The sequence below is a fragment of the Amblyomma americanum genome, chromosome 5 (assembly GCF_052857255.1).
Source record: "Amblyomma americanum isolate KBUSLIRL-KWMA chromosome 5, ASM5285725v1, whole genome shotgun sequence".
NCBI classification, from domain to species: Eukaryota; Metazoa; Arthropoda; class Arachnida; order Ixodida; family Ixodidae; genus Amblyomma; species Amblyomma americanum.
This window is the reverse complement of record NC_135501.1, coordinates 133,675,165-133,693,479: the sequence shown is the minus strand read 5'-3', so window position 1 is coordinate 133,693,479 and position 18,315 is coordinate 133,675,165. Positions and strand designations below refer to the sequence as shown.

At 43.4% G+C, this 18,315-nt stretch overlaps 1 protein-coding gene across 1 annotated transcript; it reads right to left on the bottom strand.

Moving 5' to 3' along the window:
• Positions 1-385: 385 nt before the first annotated feature.
• On the bottom strand, positions 386-6,116 carry LOC144132689 (uncharacterized). The gene is made up of 4 exons (XM_077665283.1): positions 6,034-6,116; positions 4,165-4,234; positions 2,533-2,619; positions 386-1,653 (listed from the first exon to the last, which is right to left on the bottom strand). The coding sequence occupies exons 2-4, from the start codon at positions 4,226-4,228 to the stop codon at positions 1,472-1,474; spliced, it is 333 nt and encodes a 110-aa protein (XP_077521409.1). The 5' UTR covers positions 4,229-4,234; positions 6,034-6,116; the 3' UTR covers positions 386-1,471.
• Positions 6,117-18,315: the final 12,199 nt, after the last annotated feature.

Below are 18,315 nucleotides of genomic sequence, written 5' to 3'. Positions count from 1 at the left end.
AAGTGTAATTGATTTTCTACATCAAAGTGAAGGAAAGAATATGGTTGCCTTCTCAGCTGATGTAAAATATCTTTACTACTCTTTGCCGAAAAACGAGTTGTTGCAGTGCGTTGAAAGGTGTATTGAGAACGCAAGCTCTATTGATTTCCAGAATTCAGTCAGGATGGGTGTTAGGGGATTTTTTGAGTTCTTAAGTATGCGCTCGTGTTGTCTGTCTTATTCTGTGTCCTTGTTTTTTTTCGGTTTTACGTTCAGCATGGAAAATAATCAAAGGTACTTATTTTTGCTGGTAATGAAACTTTTCATGTAAAAAGTCAAGAATTTTTCTAAAATCGTTTTATTGTTCTTCTTGAAAAAAGAATGGTTTAAAGCCTTAATTTTAGAAAAAAGGAAACATGTCAAAAAATTAAACTGCATCAGTTAACAAGCAGACAGATCATGAGGTCTACAAGGATGAAGTTTTTTATTTCAACAAGCAGTCTTGTCTTCGGAAGGCGGCCAGAGCGTGAACGGAAAATGAAACAAGGACACTGATCCCACTTCAAATTGTTGCAGCATCGATTCGGGTCAATTACGAGCTGTCAGATGAAACGTTGAGCGTAGGCGACACATGCGTAATAGAAAACAAAAATTGTCACATAATAATGGCAGTAAACGTGGAGCTCTGAATTTCAGTTTATTACAGCTGTACTAATATGAGTGCAAAACAAAGTTTTAGGATTACACAATGAATGTCAGAATGGCCCACATAAGGTGTCTTTTCCTAATTCCCCAACAGCGGCCGAGAGCCAGCCCTCCTCTGCTATTAACGCTTTATTTATTCAATCAGTTCTTCAGTAGAAGGGCAAAAATGCCCATTTTTGCTTAGTGGTAACAAAAGGTTCTTTTTCGCTTCGCCACTACCTAACATGTGCGCAATTTCGCTTCGCGAAAGGCAGGTGCACCAGGGATGGTCATACATGTGTTGCTGTAATACAGAGGTAGTAAGCTAATTTACCCGTAATACCTTTAGTTAAGTGCAATACTTTCTAAACGCGCTGCTTTGAGGTATCACTGGGAAAATGCGCTAAAAGTACATGCGTATTTGTGAAATTTGAAGGATCTAAAAAAAAAACCATGATTTTGCAGTTGGTGGGTATGAATTATTATCGAGTTCATTTTCACAAGACGACATTTTGTTGTGGGCGGCCAAATTTGCATATGGCCTTGAAACCGAGCTCTTTGACATGTGTTCTAGGACCCCCATTCTAGGAGCGCTTTTGCGGAGTCCCCCTCAAAGCACTCGATTCGAATTCAGTCGGGTGCAGCCCCTTGCGCGCATTGCAAAAGCAGCGTCGGGTCCTTCCGGCTGCATATGCATTTATCAGTACGAGAGCATCACAAGTTTTAGTCAGAGTTCAGATATTGGGACGTTTTTCTGGCGTCAGCGATTATTGTTACATGCGCATGTCACTAAAATACTTGACAGTGCCTAGCTTTGTCTAAGCGATAATAGCAGAAGGAAGGGCGAGTGTCCCGAAGTGGCTTCACCCAGCTGATTTCTGTACCTACCGCATTGGCACGTGCAGTGCTGGGCATTTCCTGAGCAGATGAGAGAAAGGCCCTGGGGACATGGGTGTGACTGCAAGTACTCGCAGGCGTTCTCGGATCTCACTGGTAGATGGGATAAACAACCAATGAAAGCAACTTCAATGTACAGGCTATGATTCAAGAGATCTATTGACCGCTATTTCTATGGTAGGGACCAATGAGCGGGATAAGGGGTCGTCAGAGACTAACGCTAGGCCACTATAATGAGCATTTCCTGTAGTCTTGTGCGAGAACTGCAGTGCAGCGCAAATATTTAGAGTTTAATACACCGCCTATTAAGTTTAACAGAGAAAAATACCATTTGACATCTTTCTTCATTATCTCAGTCTGGCTAATTCTGGTGCTCAGACCGATCGTCAGCGAAAGATATTATGAAAACCTAATAACGGGAAGGCAATAGGCTAGCCCTAACAATGCGCTCTGATGTGAGCTAAATTCTCTGCAGGAGCTGCTAACGCACTGCCACAGTCTTATGGAAGGTGTAGATTTCAGAGGCGAAATTATATTGCCATTATTCTTTATTTGTAGTGACAATGTAAATGCCAACGCAATGCCGTCATGTCATCCAGAAACACTGCGCAGATTTGAATCGATTTTGTCGCGCGACACGCATGCGCAGGCGAAATCCATCTGCCGACGATGCAGCTTCTAATCAAAAGGATCATGCGAAAAGGGCAAATTGTACGGTCTCCTTTTGATAGGCAGTATCAGTTTCCACGTTAGTTTCATATTTAAGCCTTAAAGGGCCTTTAAATATGTTCTGTTGAGAACAGCTGTCTTCAGAGCAGTGCAACTGTTGTCCGTGAATATGTGGGGCTTTAGGTCTTAACAGGACCAGCCTCTCCAGGCAATTCAGGAGACACCAACAAAGTAGAAGTCATTGTTTCCGTAAGATTTCATGACGGCCGTGTACCGGATAGCTAAGATAATGGAAATTCTTACCGCATTTACACTCGCATCTATTGACCTCGACCAGGCAGGCGAGTTTGAATGGTCGAGGGCAGTTGATCGTGGAACATTTATGTCCCGCTGTTCATTGGAAGAAAGAACGTAAGAAAACAGAACCTCTATAAACGTACACAAAAAGAATGCAGGCGTGGTTCGATAATGAAATGTTTACCTTTTTGCCCCTTACGCATTTTCAGGCGAAATCAGCCTGATCTCTTCACGTACAAAGTCCTCCTTTCCTGCTTGCATTAAACCGTGCTGCATGCAGACAGCAGTCATGCTAGCTGGTCTCGCATGATAAGCCCCTAGGTGCGGTAATATTAGCATCCTGGCTATATGTGCTATCGATTCATTTTTCTCTTACAAGTATTTTCTTGCGTAGTTGTGGACTAGCTTTAGATATGGCGTAACATGTAGTGCGACGGACAACTCTAGAAGAAGTGCACGTTGGGCTAGTTGGTGTTGATGAATAGTGGTGGTTCAACAGCGCAAACACACACAGGCAAAGTAAGAGATGAGGCACACAAACCAGCGCTGAACTTACAACTGATTTTTTATTAGGACGAAGCAGGTCATATATACACACACAAAAAACAGCGCACTTGCGCAATGTCAACAAGACTCGTACTGCTAGTACATGGCAAAAACCGCTTTAAAAGCAGGTGTGCATCTGCTGAACCACTACCCATTATGTAGCATATTGATTTATCGAAGCGATAATGTTACAGATGGCTTACTCACGCACCCTTTACTTTTTCTGATAATATATAAAACGCTTCAGCTACCACTCTTGTGCGCTGGTCAGAATGAGCGAATAAGACAGCAGTACGCCACCTGTTACATTATCGCTTCGAGAAAACAATATGCTACATAGTAGGTAGCGGTTCTGCAGATGCACACGTGCTTTGAAAGCGGTTTTTACCTTGTACTAGCACTAGGAGTCTTGCTAACATTGCGCATGTGCGCTGTTTTTTTCGTGTGTATATATATGACATGCTTCTTCCTAATAAAAAGTGAGTTGTAAGTGTCTCGTCTTTTACTTGAACTGTGAGTGTTTGCGCTGTTGAACCACAGCTATGCACGGACAGCTCAGCGGTCAGCGAATACCATAACTGCAAATTTCCTGCCTGCAAATAGTTAGTGCCGTAGTGATGTTCCTCTCATTCAGTTCCGAGTTGCACTAGGAACTATCTGTAGTACTGTTGAGGTTTCGTCCTTATTAAGTCAAGTATTGCGTTGATATCCAGGTTTATAAAAGATCATGTCTAGTATACTGTGGTATAGCTTTTTTTAGGCTCAAGGTGATGGATTTTCCGGAGATTATTTTTGCCTGTTATGCCACCAAACTGAATAATTACCGGTGTCCTGAACAAGGCAAACGAATTTTTGACTGCGCGCTCTACAGATGGTAGTTCAGGACGCTTTACTCAAGAGGACATGAATGTTCCTGAACTGAACAACTCCAGGTTTTCTTGGCAGATATGGAGCCTTTATTTCACTCTTTTACAATACTGAAAATGCTGCTCAATGTCAACTGTCAAATTCGTAGTCGATTTGAAGTCTTATCATTGAGCTAAGGCGTTTTAAGAAATGCAAAATTAAGTCTACAGAAAGAAAAATGCTTGCCTGAAAATGCTGTGTCCAAGAATGCGACTAGGAGGAAACTGAGGGCGATGTACGTTCTCTTCATGATCGGCTAGAATTAAAAACAATTAGATATCTTAGTTTTGACTGCATACGCTCTACTTTCGGCAATAAAATAAAAGAACAGGTTTATGCACCACTCCGCATTTTAGGAAGACGGAGGCAAGGCTCCAGCGCAGCACAAAATATGGCCTTCACACTCAAGTCATTGTAGTCAACCTGTTTTCCTTGAAGTGTTTTTGCGCGATTCCGCATGAGACAGGCCTAGATGAAACCTAATCCTAATATCAGTATGGCGGCAGTAATCTATACAATGGCTATTTATTGATGTTCATAATATTGCAGGCAGCTTTGTCAACAATTCATTTTTCAGTTTCTCCTCAACGTGCTCCTCCCTGCCCTCCTCACTGAAGCACTGTGCTCCTCAGTGCTTCAGTTTCTTTTCACTGTGCCGTTGCCGGCCGAGAACATTCTGGCTTTCACAGCATTCCTTAAACATACTGGGTATGTTTTGGACGATTCCGTGCTACGAGCAGTGCACCGGATCGAGGTATCTTCAAGACAGCCCGGGGCCGACCTTGGTACTGGACTCCGAAATAGCACAAAGCCCATCACGTAAGCTAGTTTTCATTTTGCCAATCAAGGATTTTTTGTTTGTAAGCAGTAAATATCTTAATAGAAGTAAAGAAGAGCTCGGTTAGCTGCACCGCGTTGTGGTGCAATAAAAAATATTTAAATTTTTGACTGAAAAAACTCGTTACGCGCCCCATCTGAAAGTAACCTGGTTTGCAGCGGTAAGCAGAGTTGGACTGCAAAACTTTAATAATTTTTTCTTATCGGCATATTTCTCTCACTGCTTTAGGTGATCATACGGTCGCTAATTTGGGTCCCTTTCGCAAAGGTTGATAATATTACACTAAAAGAAACATCATCTTTATTTTCGACTGCTTTGGACGTGCAGTCGTAGCTGATATGCTAAAATTAGGACGTTTAACATCACTTATGCGAGGTAATTGTAGTTTTCGGAATTTTCAATTTATTTGAAGAGTTACTGGCCTCGTCGTCATTAAAGCTCTTGGAACTCTTCATTTCGGCACGTACCTTTTTGCTTTCTCTTAGTAACTACTTAAAACATTCAGTTCTTCGTAAGACTTTGCCTGAACAAAATCGACTGAATAAGAGTGTTTTTGTTACAAGAACTATTAATTTAAATGACCGCACTTCTATGTCACGTATTTTTCACTGTTTTATTCAGATTATCTTTTGACTTCCTTCTTAATTTCTTTAAATGATTGGCTTTGTTGTACTGATATCTTTCTAATCTTTTCATCTCTCTTATTTAGGGGGTGATGTCTCGTGTCCGTTCTTGGGGTGTGCGGGGTGCGTTCATGTTTATATTTTACTGTCCTTGTGAAAATTTCTGTGATTGCTGCGTACAAAAATACACGTACGTTTTGCCACGCAGATATTTTTCTTGCAAATTCTTGTGTGTACTGACCTTATATGCGAAGCAGTTTTCTGAAAGTCGTACTAAAATTTATGAAAAATTTCTGCTACCAATTCTTTTCTGAATAGCTTCATCACTGAAACAAGATAAGTTAAATCGCGTGAAACCGCATTCATGTGCTTCAAAAGTCATGTGCGTTGGAGTGAATTTGATACTCTGCTAAAAATGGATATATATGTATATTACCAAGTGCCCCTATGGCGCTGCTTCAGTTTGTGGAAAAACCGCAAAAAGAAAACGAACTATGCAATATATATGTTTCTCTACATGACACTATCGCTGTAAGATGCCTACAAAGCGCTGATTTATACACTGAGTTTTTTTTCTGCAAGTAAAACGCTTACCTGTAAATCTTGCGCGCAGTGCTGTTTTGCCGTTGACACTGCCCTGGGAGTGCACTGTCGAGGTCGGAGCCTCTAACCTTTTAAAGAACTTTTTACCCTCGCCGTCCGAAGCCAGCAGGTTTGTCTCGGATCAATTTATGCTGTTTTGTTCATGTTCGTTTAGAGGAAGGAAAAACGCGTCCCCACGTGTCGTTGCTTCCGTCTGCGGCAATGTTTTACAGGGCGCATAACAAGATTAGTCTTGCAATGTTAGTGGTCGGCTTGTCACAATGTTATTTATTGTAATTATAATTCTCTTTTTTTGTTGCAATCTACGCACTCAAGTCGAATGCGGCGTCCGCGTTTACTAACTGAAAATAGCCAGGTTCCTTGAAACCAATTTTTTCTTATCATTTCCTATACAAATAGCCCTTAGGGTACGAGCTGCATGCGGTATCTTAAGCGCGGCATAAGGCGTCACATTTGCACCTCCCCAAGAAAGAACGCGCGCATGCGCTTTTGCTACAAGGAAAGAGTGAGCCTGTTGACGCTCCTCGGTTTCTCTCCTATGAAATCCTTAAGGTGGCTTTTCCGAGGTCTTTTGGCTGAGTGGGTGTGAAATCACAGCGTAATGCGTTCCTTCAGCACTTCTTTAAAGAGAATTCATGACTGTCTAAGTGGCATTGGCGTTTGGAATATGAATGAATCACATTGAAAACTGGACTTCGTGACGGCTTATTAAGGCCCATAAATTTTAACAAGATGTTAAGCGTGAAATAATAAATGATTAATTGATCTAAAAAAATACCTGGCGGAGACTAGAAACATTTATTGATGTAATTAAAACACGTTTACCAGGTATTTGAAACAGCAGTCTAGATCAATAATTTGGCATCACTTGGCTCTTGAACTTGAGCATTCTCAATCCTCTCGTATGTAGAGAATGAGTACTAAAATACTAGCAAGTACCTGCAATCTCAGATTTTGTTCCAGGCAGGAGACATCATGCTATCATGACGCCGGCTATTTTTAAAGCTGGGAGCAACCAGACTGGGTGCGCTTGCACCGGGACGCTTATCAAATTAAATCAATTTATTCAAACATCCCGAGATGCTTAGGGGCACAGACAAAAAGCCAAAGGCGGCTTGACGAGGTCCGCGCCCCTTACATGGCATACAGTGCAATACGCGGAATGTTTAAAATACAGGCAGTGAAATCAGCAGAAAACGGAGAAAACGCAGAAAACGCAGCTGCCCACAAGGCAGAAAGGCGTACAAAATAAAAAAAAAACGAGAAATGCAGATAACGAAAGGCAAACTGAAACTTGAGGTGTACGGATCATGAAAAATGTATTGCACAAAAGTGGCTAAGAATAAAAAAATGCATGGCACGAAAGTGAAGAAAAAAACGAGAACAAAATAACACACATCTCTGTAACTGGGCTTATTTCACAAACAAAACAAAGAAACTCATAATATTGCCACGTACATTTCTTTGGTTGGAGAAACATGCTGCGCAGATCCCTGAACGACTTGTTGAAGACATCTCGGTTATCTTCACCGGACATATTTCAACATTTGTTTCCCGTAATTTGTGCGGCATACATAAACTTTCCATTTTTCCGGATTTAGTGTATAATACACAGGATAATTCGTAGCAAGTGCGGCTAGCACTGCTGAAGAATTGTCGTGTTTAATTATTTCTGACTTGTAGTGACGGATTAGTCTGTAGGAATATATAGATTCTATACCGATTATGTTAAATATCTTAAATAATTCGGCTGTGTGTGAATAACGAGGGACTTTTGCAATAATGCGGATAGCACGTTTCTGTTAACGCAGCAGTTTATTAGTATTATTAAGCGTTGTGGTTCCCCATACAAGCGCGCCATATTTCATTACCGAGGAAAAAAGGGAATTGTATAATAATACGTTAACTGATATAAAAAAAGATGAACCGTAGCGACGAAAATAGCCAGTCGTACGCGAGAGCTTCCCGGAGAGGTAGGTAATGTGGTCGTCCCACGAGATATTTTCTGAAAAAAGGACCCCTAGTGTTTTAAAATGGCGAACCACTTCAGTAGTGTTGATTAATGCAAGGGATGGAATACAAATATCTTTTTGACGGGGATGAAAGATCACTGCTTTTGTCTTTGCAACGTTGATCTTTAAGTCATTCTCCGTAGCCCAAGTATTTATATGTTCCAGTGTCCTGTTTGCTCGATCGGCTAAATTGATGCTCGATTGTCCAGAAAAAAACACACTTGTGTCATCGGCGTCTATAATATAGTCAGCAGATTTGTCGATATTAATAATATCATTGACATAAATTAAAAACAGGAAGGGCCCTAAAATACGCCCCTGAGGGACACCCGAAACTACTGGTTTAATAGATAAGCGTTGTCTTTGAGTACTGACAAGTTGTGTGCGATGCTGTAGGTAAGAAGATATTAAAGAGAGAACTTTGCCGCGAAAACCGCCGTATTCCATTTTCTTAAGCAGGATACGATGATTGATGAGATCAAAGGCTTTCGTGAAATCTTAAAAGAGGCCTAGCACGATATTTTTTTTTCAAAATTCTGTAATATCAGCTCCTTTTGAGCAAGCGAAGCTAACTCGGTTGATTTATTTTTTTCGGAAGCCGTACTGAGCCGGTGTTAAAATGTTATGTTTGTCAGAAAACGCCATCAAGCGTTGTAGAATTAATTTTTCGAATCCTTTGGAAATGACAGGAAGAATAGAAATAGGACGATAATTTGATAATTCATCTCCGTTTCCTTTTTTATCGATCACGGTAACCCTTGCGGATTGCATGCCACGCGGGCTATGCGCACAGTCACTTCTAACAATACATATCCTACTCTCACAGTCACCACCTATGCACACATTCACTCACAGCAGAACAAAGTCCACTCCAGAAGTCACCATCTATGCACATATTCAGTCACATTAGAACATAGTTCATTGCAGTGCCACTAACCATGCACACATTCACTCGCAGTATAACATGGTCCACTCCAGAAGACACCTCTACGCACTCATCCATTCTCAGTATAACATAGTTCATTCCTGCTATCACCATTTAAAGACAAGATCAGTGTCCTGCAGAAATGTTAAAAAGGCGTGCAGCCTCCCTTCTGCATGTCTGATTTCCACTCGGGTAGACAACTTCCTGAACTGTACTGTGAAGCGCTCCTGCCTTATCGAAGGAAGTGAACATCAGATACCTTTCCGTGTTGTACTCTGTACAGTACATAATATAATGTTCTATATCCGCGCTTACACCACATAAAGAACATAGCGGAGACAATGCCATGCCCGTCTTATGCATCCAGGCAGGAGTGCAAGCAGAAGCTCTGCGAATTCGATGTAGTAGAGTCGCCTGGGATCTTCTCAGTCCCGTGGTCACACGTGGCTTGTGGGGCGCACTCCACGGGGCACTGGAATGGTGCAGAACCCTTTTGCTGTAGAGAATTTTTCTATCTTGAGGTACTCTTATTGATCAATTTCTTGACAGAGGTTTATGGGCGAGACTGTCTGCCACCTCACTGCCTATGACTCCTATGTGAGAGAGCACACATTGCAAGTATAGAGTAAATCCTCTACTGTGCAGATTCTGCACTAAGCGCAGAGAACTTATAGGCAAGGCATCAGTAGGAAAACCGCGCTTGAACCTCTGAAGGGCAGATTTTGAATCAGTTAGGATGACAACAGGTTGAGTGGGACAAGGCCCTGACTTCCGTAAAGCCGCCTCATTAGCAACACTTTCCTACTTTGTGGAGGATACGAGAGCAGTAAAGCGTACAGACCGCTTACAGTCCAAGGAAGGAATGTAAGAAGCCGCTGCGCTAGCTTGTTTGATTTTGTCCGCAGAACCATCCGTGAAAATTTGAAGATGACGGACATCGTATCCAAAGGTTGAAGTACGAGCGAACGCGCTGCTGGCAAAAGAGAGCTGCGCTTTGCGCTCACATGGGGAATTGCGACCTTAAAGTCGAAGGTCAGAAAAGACCAGAGGGATTTCAACCATTTTTTTCCGTTCGGACATTAAAGCGTAAAGAACTAAGAGTATTAGGTGCCAAGTAGGCCTTCAACTAATATCTGTTGCAGAGCCGCTAGTGAAGGGATCGCCCAGCTACCGTCTGAGTTGAATTGATGTGTTGAATGCTACAGGTGGGGTTAGCCTAGCCTTATCTGCAGGCAATTGCTCCACCGTAGCGTCCCTTCTATATTAACAATGTCCTAAAGCCTGTCGCATCTACCCCGCTATGCGCACAGTCTCTTGTAATAAATAGCACACATTCTCTCCCGCAGTCAGCATCTATGCACACAATCAATCCACACAGTTCACATCACAGTCCACTCCAGATGTCACCATCTATGCACATATTCAGCCACAGTAGAACATAGGCCATTGTAGAGCTAAAATCTATACCCACATTCACTCACAGTATTTATTTATTTATTTATTTATTTATTTATTTATTTATTTATTTATTTATTTATTTATTTATTTATTTATTTATTACAATACCTTCAGGGCGCCAGTGGGGCGTTACAGAAGGGAGTGGATAAAAAAGTAAAAACAATGCAGAAATGTAAACAAAAAGTAAATGGAAAATGTAATTTAATACAGCAAGGAATGAAAAAACGTAAGCTTGAACAAATACAAATCAGATTACGTAAGGAAACAGCCTAGTAAAACACAGTTTTCCGCGGCATTTTTGAATAAACAGGTGTCAGAAATGTCGGCAACCAAGGTGGGCAGGTGGTTCCAATCGCTCGCCGTCTTGGGTATAAACGAGTTAAAATATGCATTGCTTCGGCACTATGGAATGCGTACCTTGTGGCGATGATCCGTGCGAGGTGATATGAACGATGGTTCAAATAGAAGATCCCGTTTTAGCTGATGATTGTGGTAGTAAATCTTTTGAAAAGTTAGTATTCGCGCGAGTTTTCTACGAAGGGAAAGGCTAGGAAGGTTCAAAGTATTTTTTATTGTAGTTACACTAGCAGTGCGGGAAAAGTTAGACAAAATAAATCGGGCGCTACGATTCTGTACTGATTCTAACTGATTAGTAAGAGTTTCAAGTTTCGGGTCCCACACAGAGCACGCATATTCTAATTTCGATCTAAGGTTTTATAGAGTAGCAGTTTTAAAGAAGATGGAGCCATGGAAAAATTACGACGCAAGTAGCCAAGCATGCGGTTAGCATTGTTAACAATATAATCAACATGTGCCTGCCATGAAAGGTTAGCAGTTATATGAACCCCTAAATATTTATATGTGGTAACTTGCTCAAGGAGAGAACCTGAAATATTGTAGGGAATAAGATTTTCGTTAGCAGACCGGTGTGAAATACGCATGACCTTACACTTGTTAGTATTCAGTCTCATGAGCCAAATATTACACCAACTAGATACCTTATTTAGGTCACTTTGAATTAAGGATAAGTCTGAAGCGGATTTGATTACTCGATAAATAACGCAATCATCTGCGAAAAGCCTAATTGTGGAGTTAATAGAAATTGGTAGATCGTTAATGTATATTAGAAACAATAGCGGCCCGAGCACGGAACCTTGAGGCACGCCGGAGGTAACAGAGCATGGTGAGGAATCAGCGTTATTTGCAGTGACGAATTGAGTTCTGTTACGCAAAAAACTCTCGATCCATGAAAGAATGTTTGGGTCGATGTTTAGTTTGCCGAGCTTAAAACAAAGTAGTTGGTGATTAACAACATCGAATGCTTTCTGAAAATCTAACAATACACAGTCAATGAAAAATCCCTTGTCTAATGCATCAAATAAATCATGGGTAAAGGAAATGAGTTGCGTTTCACAAGATAATGATTGATGAGGGAAAAAAACGAATGATTTGCTAGAAATTTAACCAGATTAGAATAAATGACATGTTCAAACAGTTTACACGGGACATTCATTAATGATATGGGTCTGTAATTAAGAGCACAATGAGCATCACCAGACTTGAATATTGGTACCACCTTACCTTCCTTCCAGTCCCCGGGTAGCTTTCCTGAATTCAAAGATTGCGAGAACAGTGCACACAAGTAAATGGAAGAATAAACACTTGTATTCTTTAAAAATTTAGAATTTATGTCGTCGATTCCCGAAGACGAAAAAATTTTGAGATTATTATTTAGACTTTCTATACCAAGACTGTCAAACACAATTGGGTCCATTAATGGATTCTGCACAGGCTGAAAAGAGGGCAGAGAAACAGATGATTGTTGTAAAAAAGTATTTGGGAAGGCGTCGTTTAGCACTTGAGGGCATTCTGATGAAGGAATGGCTGCGCCGCTTCTATCGTTCAGAGCTATTGTTTTACGCTTGGGACCAGAAATGATGTTCCAAAATTTTTTGGCATTATCAATCAACAAAAACGGAAGCGTACTCTGGAAGAAAACCTGCTTGGCGTTTCTTAAGGCTTTTCGATACTCAGATGTTTTGGCACGATACACATCCCAGTGATACGGGCAACCGGTGGTTTTCGCTCTACGATAAACTCGTTTTTCTTTTACTTAAAAGACGTTTTAATGCGGCAGTGAACCACGGGGAACGTTGCTTGCCTGATATGACGCGTAAAGGTATGTGTTTTTGGACGAGAAAATGAACTTTTTCTTTAAAAAGGAGCCAGTTCGTTTCCGCAGTACGGTTATAAAAGTTTGGCACGCACTCTCCTAAGAAGATTTCGAGTTCAGCGTTAATCGACGGAAAATTTGCCTTTGAATAAACTCTGATATATTTGGGATTGGGTCGCACATGTGTGCTAGTATCTTTAAGGTCAAACTGGATGAAGGAGTGGTCACTGAGGCCTGGTAGAAATGCCAATGAATGAACTAGCTCAGGAAGCGTAGTTAGAACAAGATCAAGAATGTTAGCTCTAGTAGTGGTCATACGGGTTGGCTGGGTAATGAGCTGAGAAAAATTGAAGTCAGTGCACAGATTTATGAATCCAATCGTGTCAGGTGACGAATCCAGAGTGGAAGAGAACGCGCCAGACCAAATGATTTTTGGCATGTTGGAATCGCCAAGTAAAAAGATTGGCGAAGAAGGAAACCTAACTAAAATGTGATTGAGCACATCATGAAGTTCACTACAGAAAGACGATGGAGCATTTGGAGGGCGATAGCATGCGCAGAAGATTACGTCTCGATGATTAATGCGTATAGAGGCGCATACAATTTCTAGTGAAGAAACAAGCGACACGTGTGAAGAATGCAGATCAGCGACCGCTATCAGAACACCGCCTCCTATTCTGTCTCCACGGTCACATCGATAAGTAATAAAATCCTTTTCGCAGTTTAGTATTTCATCATTAGAAATATTTGAATTCAGCCAGGTTTCGGTGAGGACCAGAATGTCTGCATCGCACGTGTCGATGATAATACACAGATCACCACGCTTGTTAACAACACTACGAATATTAGAGAACAAAACACATATGTCATTTGGAAGCTCATGACCACGACCAGGTAGCTACGCGGTAGAAAGATCGGCAGGCAAGGCTCTACTATCAGGGCTGCGTGGGGATGCTTGGTTATTGATATGATATTCACAGATGCTACCTGATGCCGAAATGTAGATGTAACACTTATTCTTTATGAACAATTTGTTCTGACGAATAACGTACTTCTCTCCACTTGCTTGTCCAAAGTCAAAAAGTTTTTTACGTGCGTTGCGAGTTGACAAGCAGAAATCTTCCGTAACCTTTATCCCAGCATTTTTCATTTTGCTTCGGTCAGTAAACACGGCTTCTCGGATCTTAAAATTCGTAAACTTGACTATGAGAGGACGGCATTTGTCATTCCAAAATTTACCCAGCCGATGCACGCGTGCGATGGCCTCGCTGGGTAGCTCAAGGTCCATTTCAGAAAGAAGCTTTTCACGCACGAGCTTTTCAGATTCATCCCATGTTTCGTTTTGCGTGTCAGGGAGGCCGTGAAAAAGTAAATTATCGCGTCGTGACCTGTCTTCGAGGTCGTCGAGTCGTTTATGAAACGCCTCTGCTTCATTCTGTACAGCCTCAGACACTTCCTGGGTAATGTCAAAGGCGCTGGAGGCTTGCGAGGCAGCTACTTTTTCTTCGACGGCAACAAGCCTATCGTTCATACTGGCCATCTGACGCTCAAGCTTTGTTTGTGTTTGCCGAACTTCATTGAGCTGGGTGAGTATTTCGCTATGGTTGTCAATTTTTTCGTTTAAAGATTTTAACAGAGTGACTACGTCATCATTGGACTGGCTAGAACCTTTTTTAGGGGGCCCTGGGCTCTGTTCAATGTCGCCACCGAAGAGCAATAATTTCAGCACATATACACATTCGCAGACAATGCACATGAATACGCTTGGGCATGGCACAAGCAGCAGGTTGACATTACTTGTGCGTTTACAGTACAAAGAAGGACATGAACTGACCTGCACCAAGAAACAGAAGAACATTGGTCGTTGCTGCATTGCTGCTGCTGTTCCATGCCCACTGAAGGCGCTCGGTGATTGCCAGTGCTTAAATGGGCGCGATACACTTGATGACTGTGACGATGGGGCTTGCGCGGCCAAAGGTGCAGACACCTTGAAGGCGATGGCTTCTTCCCGTGGCGTCGGGCAACATTCGCTCATTCGTAGCGAGTCGGGCTTGAACTGTACAGGCAGCCGAAGAGGCGATACGGGGCGCTCAGTCGATGTCAGGCAGGGAACGTGCTGCCGGTCGCTCGAGTCACGACTAAGGCCGCTCCAAGATAGCATCTGCACCAAGAAACAGAAGAACATCGGTCGTTGCTGCATTGCTGCTGCTGTTCCATGCCCACTACTCCGGAAGACACCATCTACGCACACATTCAATCACAGAAGGCCATAGTCCCATCTTGCTGTCACCGTTCCTGCTGTCACAAGATCCGTGTCCTGCAGAAATGTTAAAAGAAGGTGTGCAGCCTCCCTTCTGCATTTCTGGTTTCCACTCGGGTAGACAATGTCCTGAATTGTACATTAACGGGTTCCTGTCTTCTTGAAGGAAGCGAACATCGCATACCTTTCCGCGTTGTACTCTGGGCAGTACATAATATAATGTTTGATATCACCACCAACACCACATAAATAACAGAGAGGAGACGATGCTATGCCTGTCTTATGCATCCAGGCAGGAGTGCGAGCAGAGGCCGTGCGAATTCGGTGTATTAGAGTTGCCTGGGATCTTAGTTTTTTGGTCACACATGGGTTGTGGTGCGCGCTCCACACGGTACTGAAATGATCGAGCACCATTTTCCTGTAGAGAATTTTTCCATCTTGAGGTACTTTTTTTTGATGGAATCCTTGAGAGAGCTTTATGGGCGAGATTGTCTGCCACCTCATTACCGTTGACGCCTATGTGAGAGGGCACCCATTGGAAATATAGAGTATGCCCATGCCTTGAAAACTGCTTAGAATTGAGCTCTGAATCACGTTGTCGTAAGCTTTCGCAACGTCAAGAAAAATGGCTAAGGTGGAAAGGCCGAAAGGCTGGTGTTCAGTGTGACTCACAGAGTCTGAGACGCTATCTTGGGCACTTAGACCCCGGCGGAATCCTATCATACATGTTGGCAGTGCCTTGCTGTCCTCAAGCCACCATGATAAGCGTTCATTTACCAGCTTCTCCATCAACTTAGCTACACAGGAGGTCAATTGAAGAGGGCGATACGAGGCAAGGTCTGTCATGTCGTTGCCATGACAGACCTGTCATGACGGAGGAACACCGCCAGTCTCCAAAATTCGATTGATGAAGTTGAGGAGCTCCTTCCTGAGTTGCAAGGGCAGATTATACAGCATTTGATTGGCGATGCAGTCGGGACCAGGTGCACGCCGGCGCCGCAGGCCACTGAGCACAGTCTGAAGCTCACGAAGCGTGAACGGGACGTCCATGATAGACCTGGAGGAAGCAGGTGGTGTATATATATATCTATTCCAGAATTAGCACGTACGAGTGCGTCTGCAAATTCCTCTGCCAAGCACGCAATAGGTTTTTCCTTGCGTATTGCAGGAGCTTCAAAAGGCTTCGAAGGGCGAGATTCTCCAGCAAGGATGCCAATAACTCGCCATATTCTCGTCATCGGTGAGAACTCAAACTAGCGCAGAACGAGGCCCATTGCGATCCGCACAGCTTGTTCGTGTGCCGTCTAATAGCATAATTCTGACAATTGTAGGTCGTCTTCAGTTGCCTGTCGTCCTTCTTCCGCACAAGTTGGCGCTCTGCCCTTCTCCTCGCTGCAAAAAGGTTCCTGAGTTTTAAATCCGGGGCCGGAAAATGATCAGGTAACTTGACCGCCGTAGTTGCTGCTAGCTTACTAGAAATCATTTCGTCAACAACATCACCAGAAACACGTTCTAGGTGCTCTCTGTACTTGTACCAGTTGACCACATTGCTAATTTTAGGACCATGCATACGAAAGTCGGCAGCAAACACAAACATCGGGTAGTGGTCACTTCCCATGCGGTCAGGTGCTGTTGACCACCTCACGCGGACGTGAGGTGAATGCAGTGTCAGGTCTATAGCTGTCGCTGAGGCTGGAGGCCGGAACAAAGTGGGGCACCCGACATTGGCAACACACAGGTCCGAACTGTCAATAACGTCTACGAGTTTGCGTCCACGAGAATCCGTGTTCCTGTTACCCCAGACGGCATGATGGTCGTTAAAATCACCGCAGATGATTCGAGGAGCTGGGCAGTGGTCGCAGAGTTGCTGTAGAAACAAATCCAATGCTACCTTCTTTCGCGGGGACATGTACACGGATCCAATAGAAAGCGTTCGAGAGCCGAGCTGTATTCTCACAGCCGCTACCTCAATGTCACCCGTGCAAAATTCGGCAACGCTTAGGGAAACATGTGGAATTTCTCTTCTTATTTAAAGGGCGGCACTTCCTGCAGGAAATGTCTTTATGTTGCAGTTTTTATCGGCGACATATCCAGTGAAACATCTCCTGCTTGGCAGGCCAACTTCTGACAAGGTCAATACTGGAACACAGGTCTCTTTCAAGAATAGTTTTAGTTCAGCTAACCGCCTTAAAATCCCACCGCAGTTCCACTGCAATATAAACGGCACTTTTCGGTGCGTATGAGATCCACGAGGTTTAACCCCATCCATATTAGATCGCAAGGAAGTTCGCTGTGAAGGTGGTAATTAGGGACTCAAAAGAAAGCACCAGCTGTAGGAAGTTCTTCAGGTTACCAGGCGCCATTGCTGGAACATGTGAACGCAGGCCCCCAAACAAAACATAAAGAAGGTCAGACATACTTTGATTTTCGAGCTCCTTATTTTGCGCAACGCACTCACTTACATCGACAAAAGATGCCGACGGGGACACACTCTTCGCCCCAATATCTGGTTTTTTAGCCACTTGTGCATATGAGGGTCCCCCTTGCCGTCGATTATGGCTGTGATCCGGCTGCTCAGGAACATAGACACTTTTTGCTGGAGGTCGAACAACCGACTCGCGCGCACTTGACCTTGGCGTCTTGCTGGACTCAGGTCTCTTAGGGACATGGTTGTGTAACGCCACAACATTAGACTCCAACACTGGAAGCTCGTCTAATCCTGGGACAGGCGTCTCAGTCGGTTGGGTTTTTGGGACCAGCAGTAAAGTATATTCGTCGGTGCAGAGCGCTCACACGGAAGGGGCAGCCTCCGAAACTCGCTGGATGATCACCACTGCAATTGCCGCAAGCCAAATCGGCCTTACAGGTTTTAAAGTCGTGCTCGCCTCCGCACCACTTACAGCGTCGATCCTTTCTGGAAACTTTGGTCATGTGCCCAAACCGTTGACATCTAAAACACCCTGGGGGAGCTTCAGTGAAATCTGCAACTGCGTGTTTTGTGAATACAAGATCAATTTTTTCGGGATGCTCTGAGTTGCGAGCGAATGCCAACACGATACAGTTGGTAGGTTTCGCAGCCCATTCTTTTCCTGGAGACTTCACACGACGCACAAGTCGTTTCACATGCAGTACACCCTGTGGTTTCACATAATCAAGTAGGTCGCGTTCTGAATACCACTTTAGTACAGCCTTAATAACACATGTGCTCTTCATGTAGGAATGGGGCAACCGCACGTTAACTTTGATGCCAAAATTCTGAGAGCTCTGCAGGAGCTTGTCAACCTGCTCTTCCGTCGAGACATCCAGCTGAAGAGCCTCGTGCATGGTGAACCGACTACGAATCGGAGCTGATCCCAGCAGTGATTGAATGGCCGCGAAAAGTAAGATGGGATTCTTCTCTCTTAAATCAACCCCTTTCTCTGTGGGCTCAACCACTACCGGGATC

Excerpts from the sequence above, each read along its gene's own strand:
- LOC144132689 (XM_077665283.1), bottom strand. The coding sequence starts at position 4,228 with ATGAAGAGAACGTACATCGCCCTCAGTTTCCTCCTAGTCGCATTCTTG. Across the intron at positions 2,620-4,164 it reads CTTGGACACAGCATTTTCAG|CGGGACATAAATGTTCCACG; the intron begins GCAAGCATTTTT and ends TCCAATGAACAG. Across the intron at positions 1,654-2,532 it reads TAGATGCGAGTGTAAATGCG|TGAGATCCGAGAACGCCTGC; the intron begins GTAAGAATTTCC and ends CCCATCTACCAG.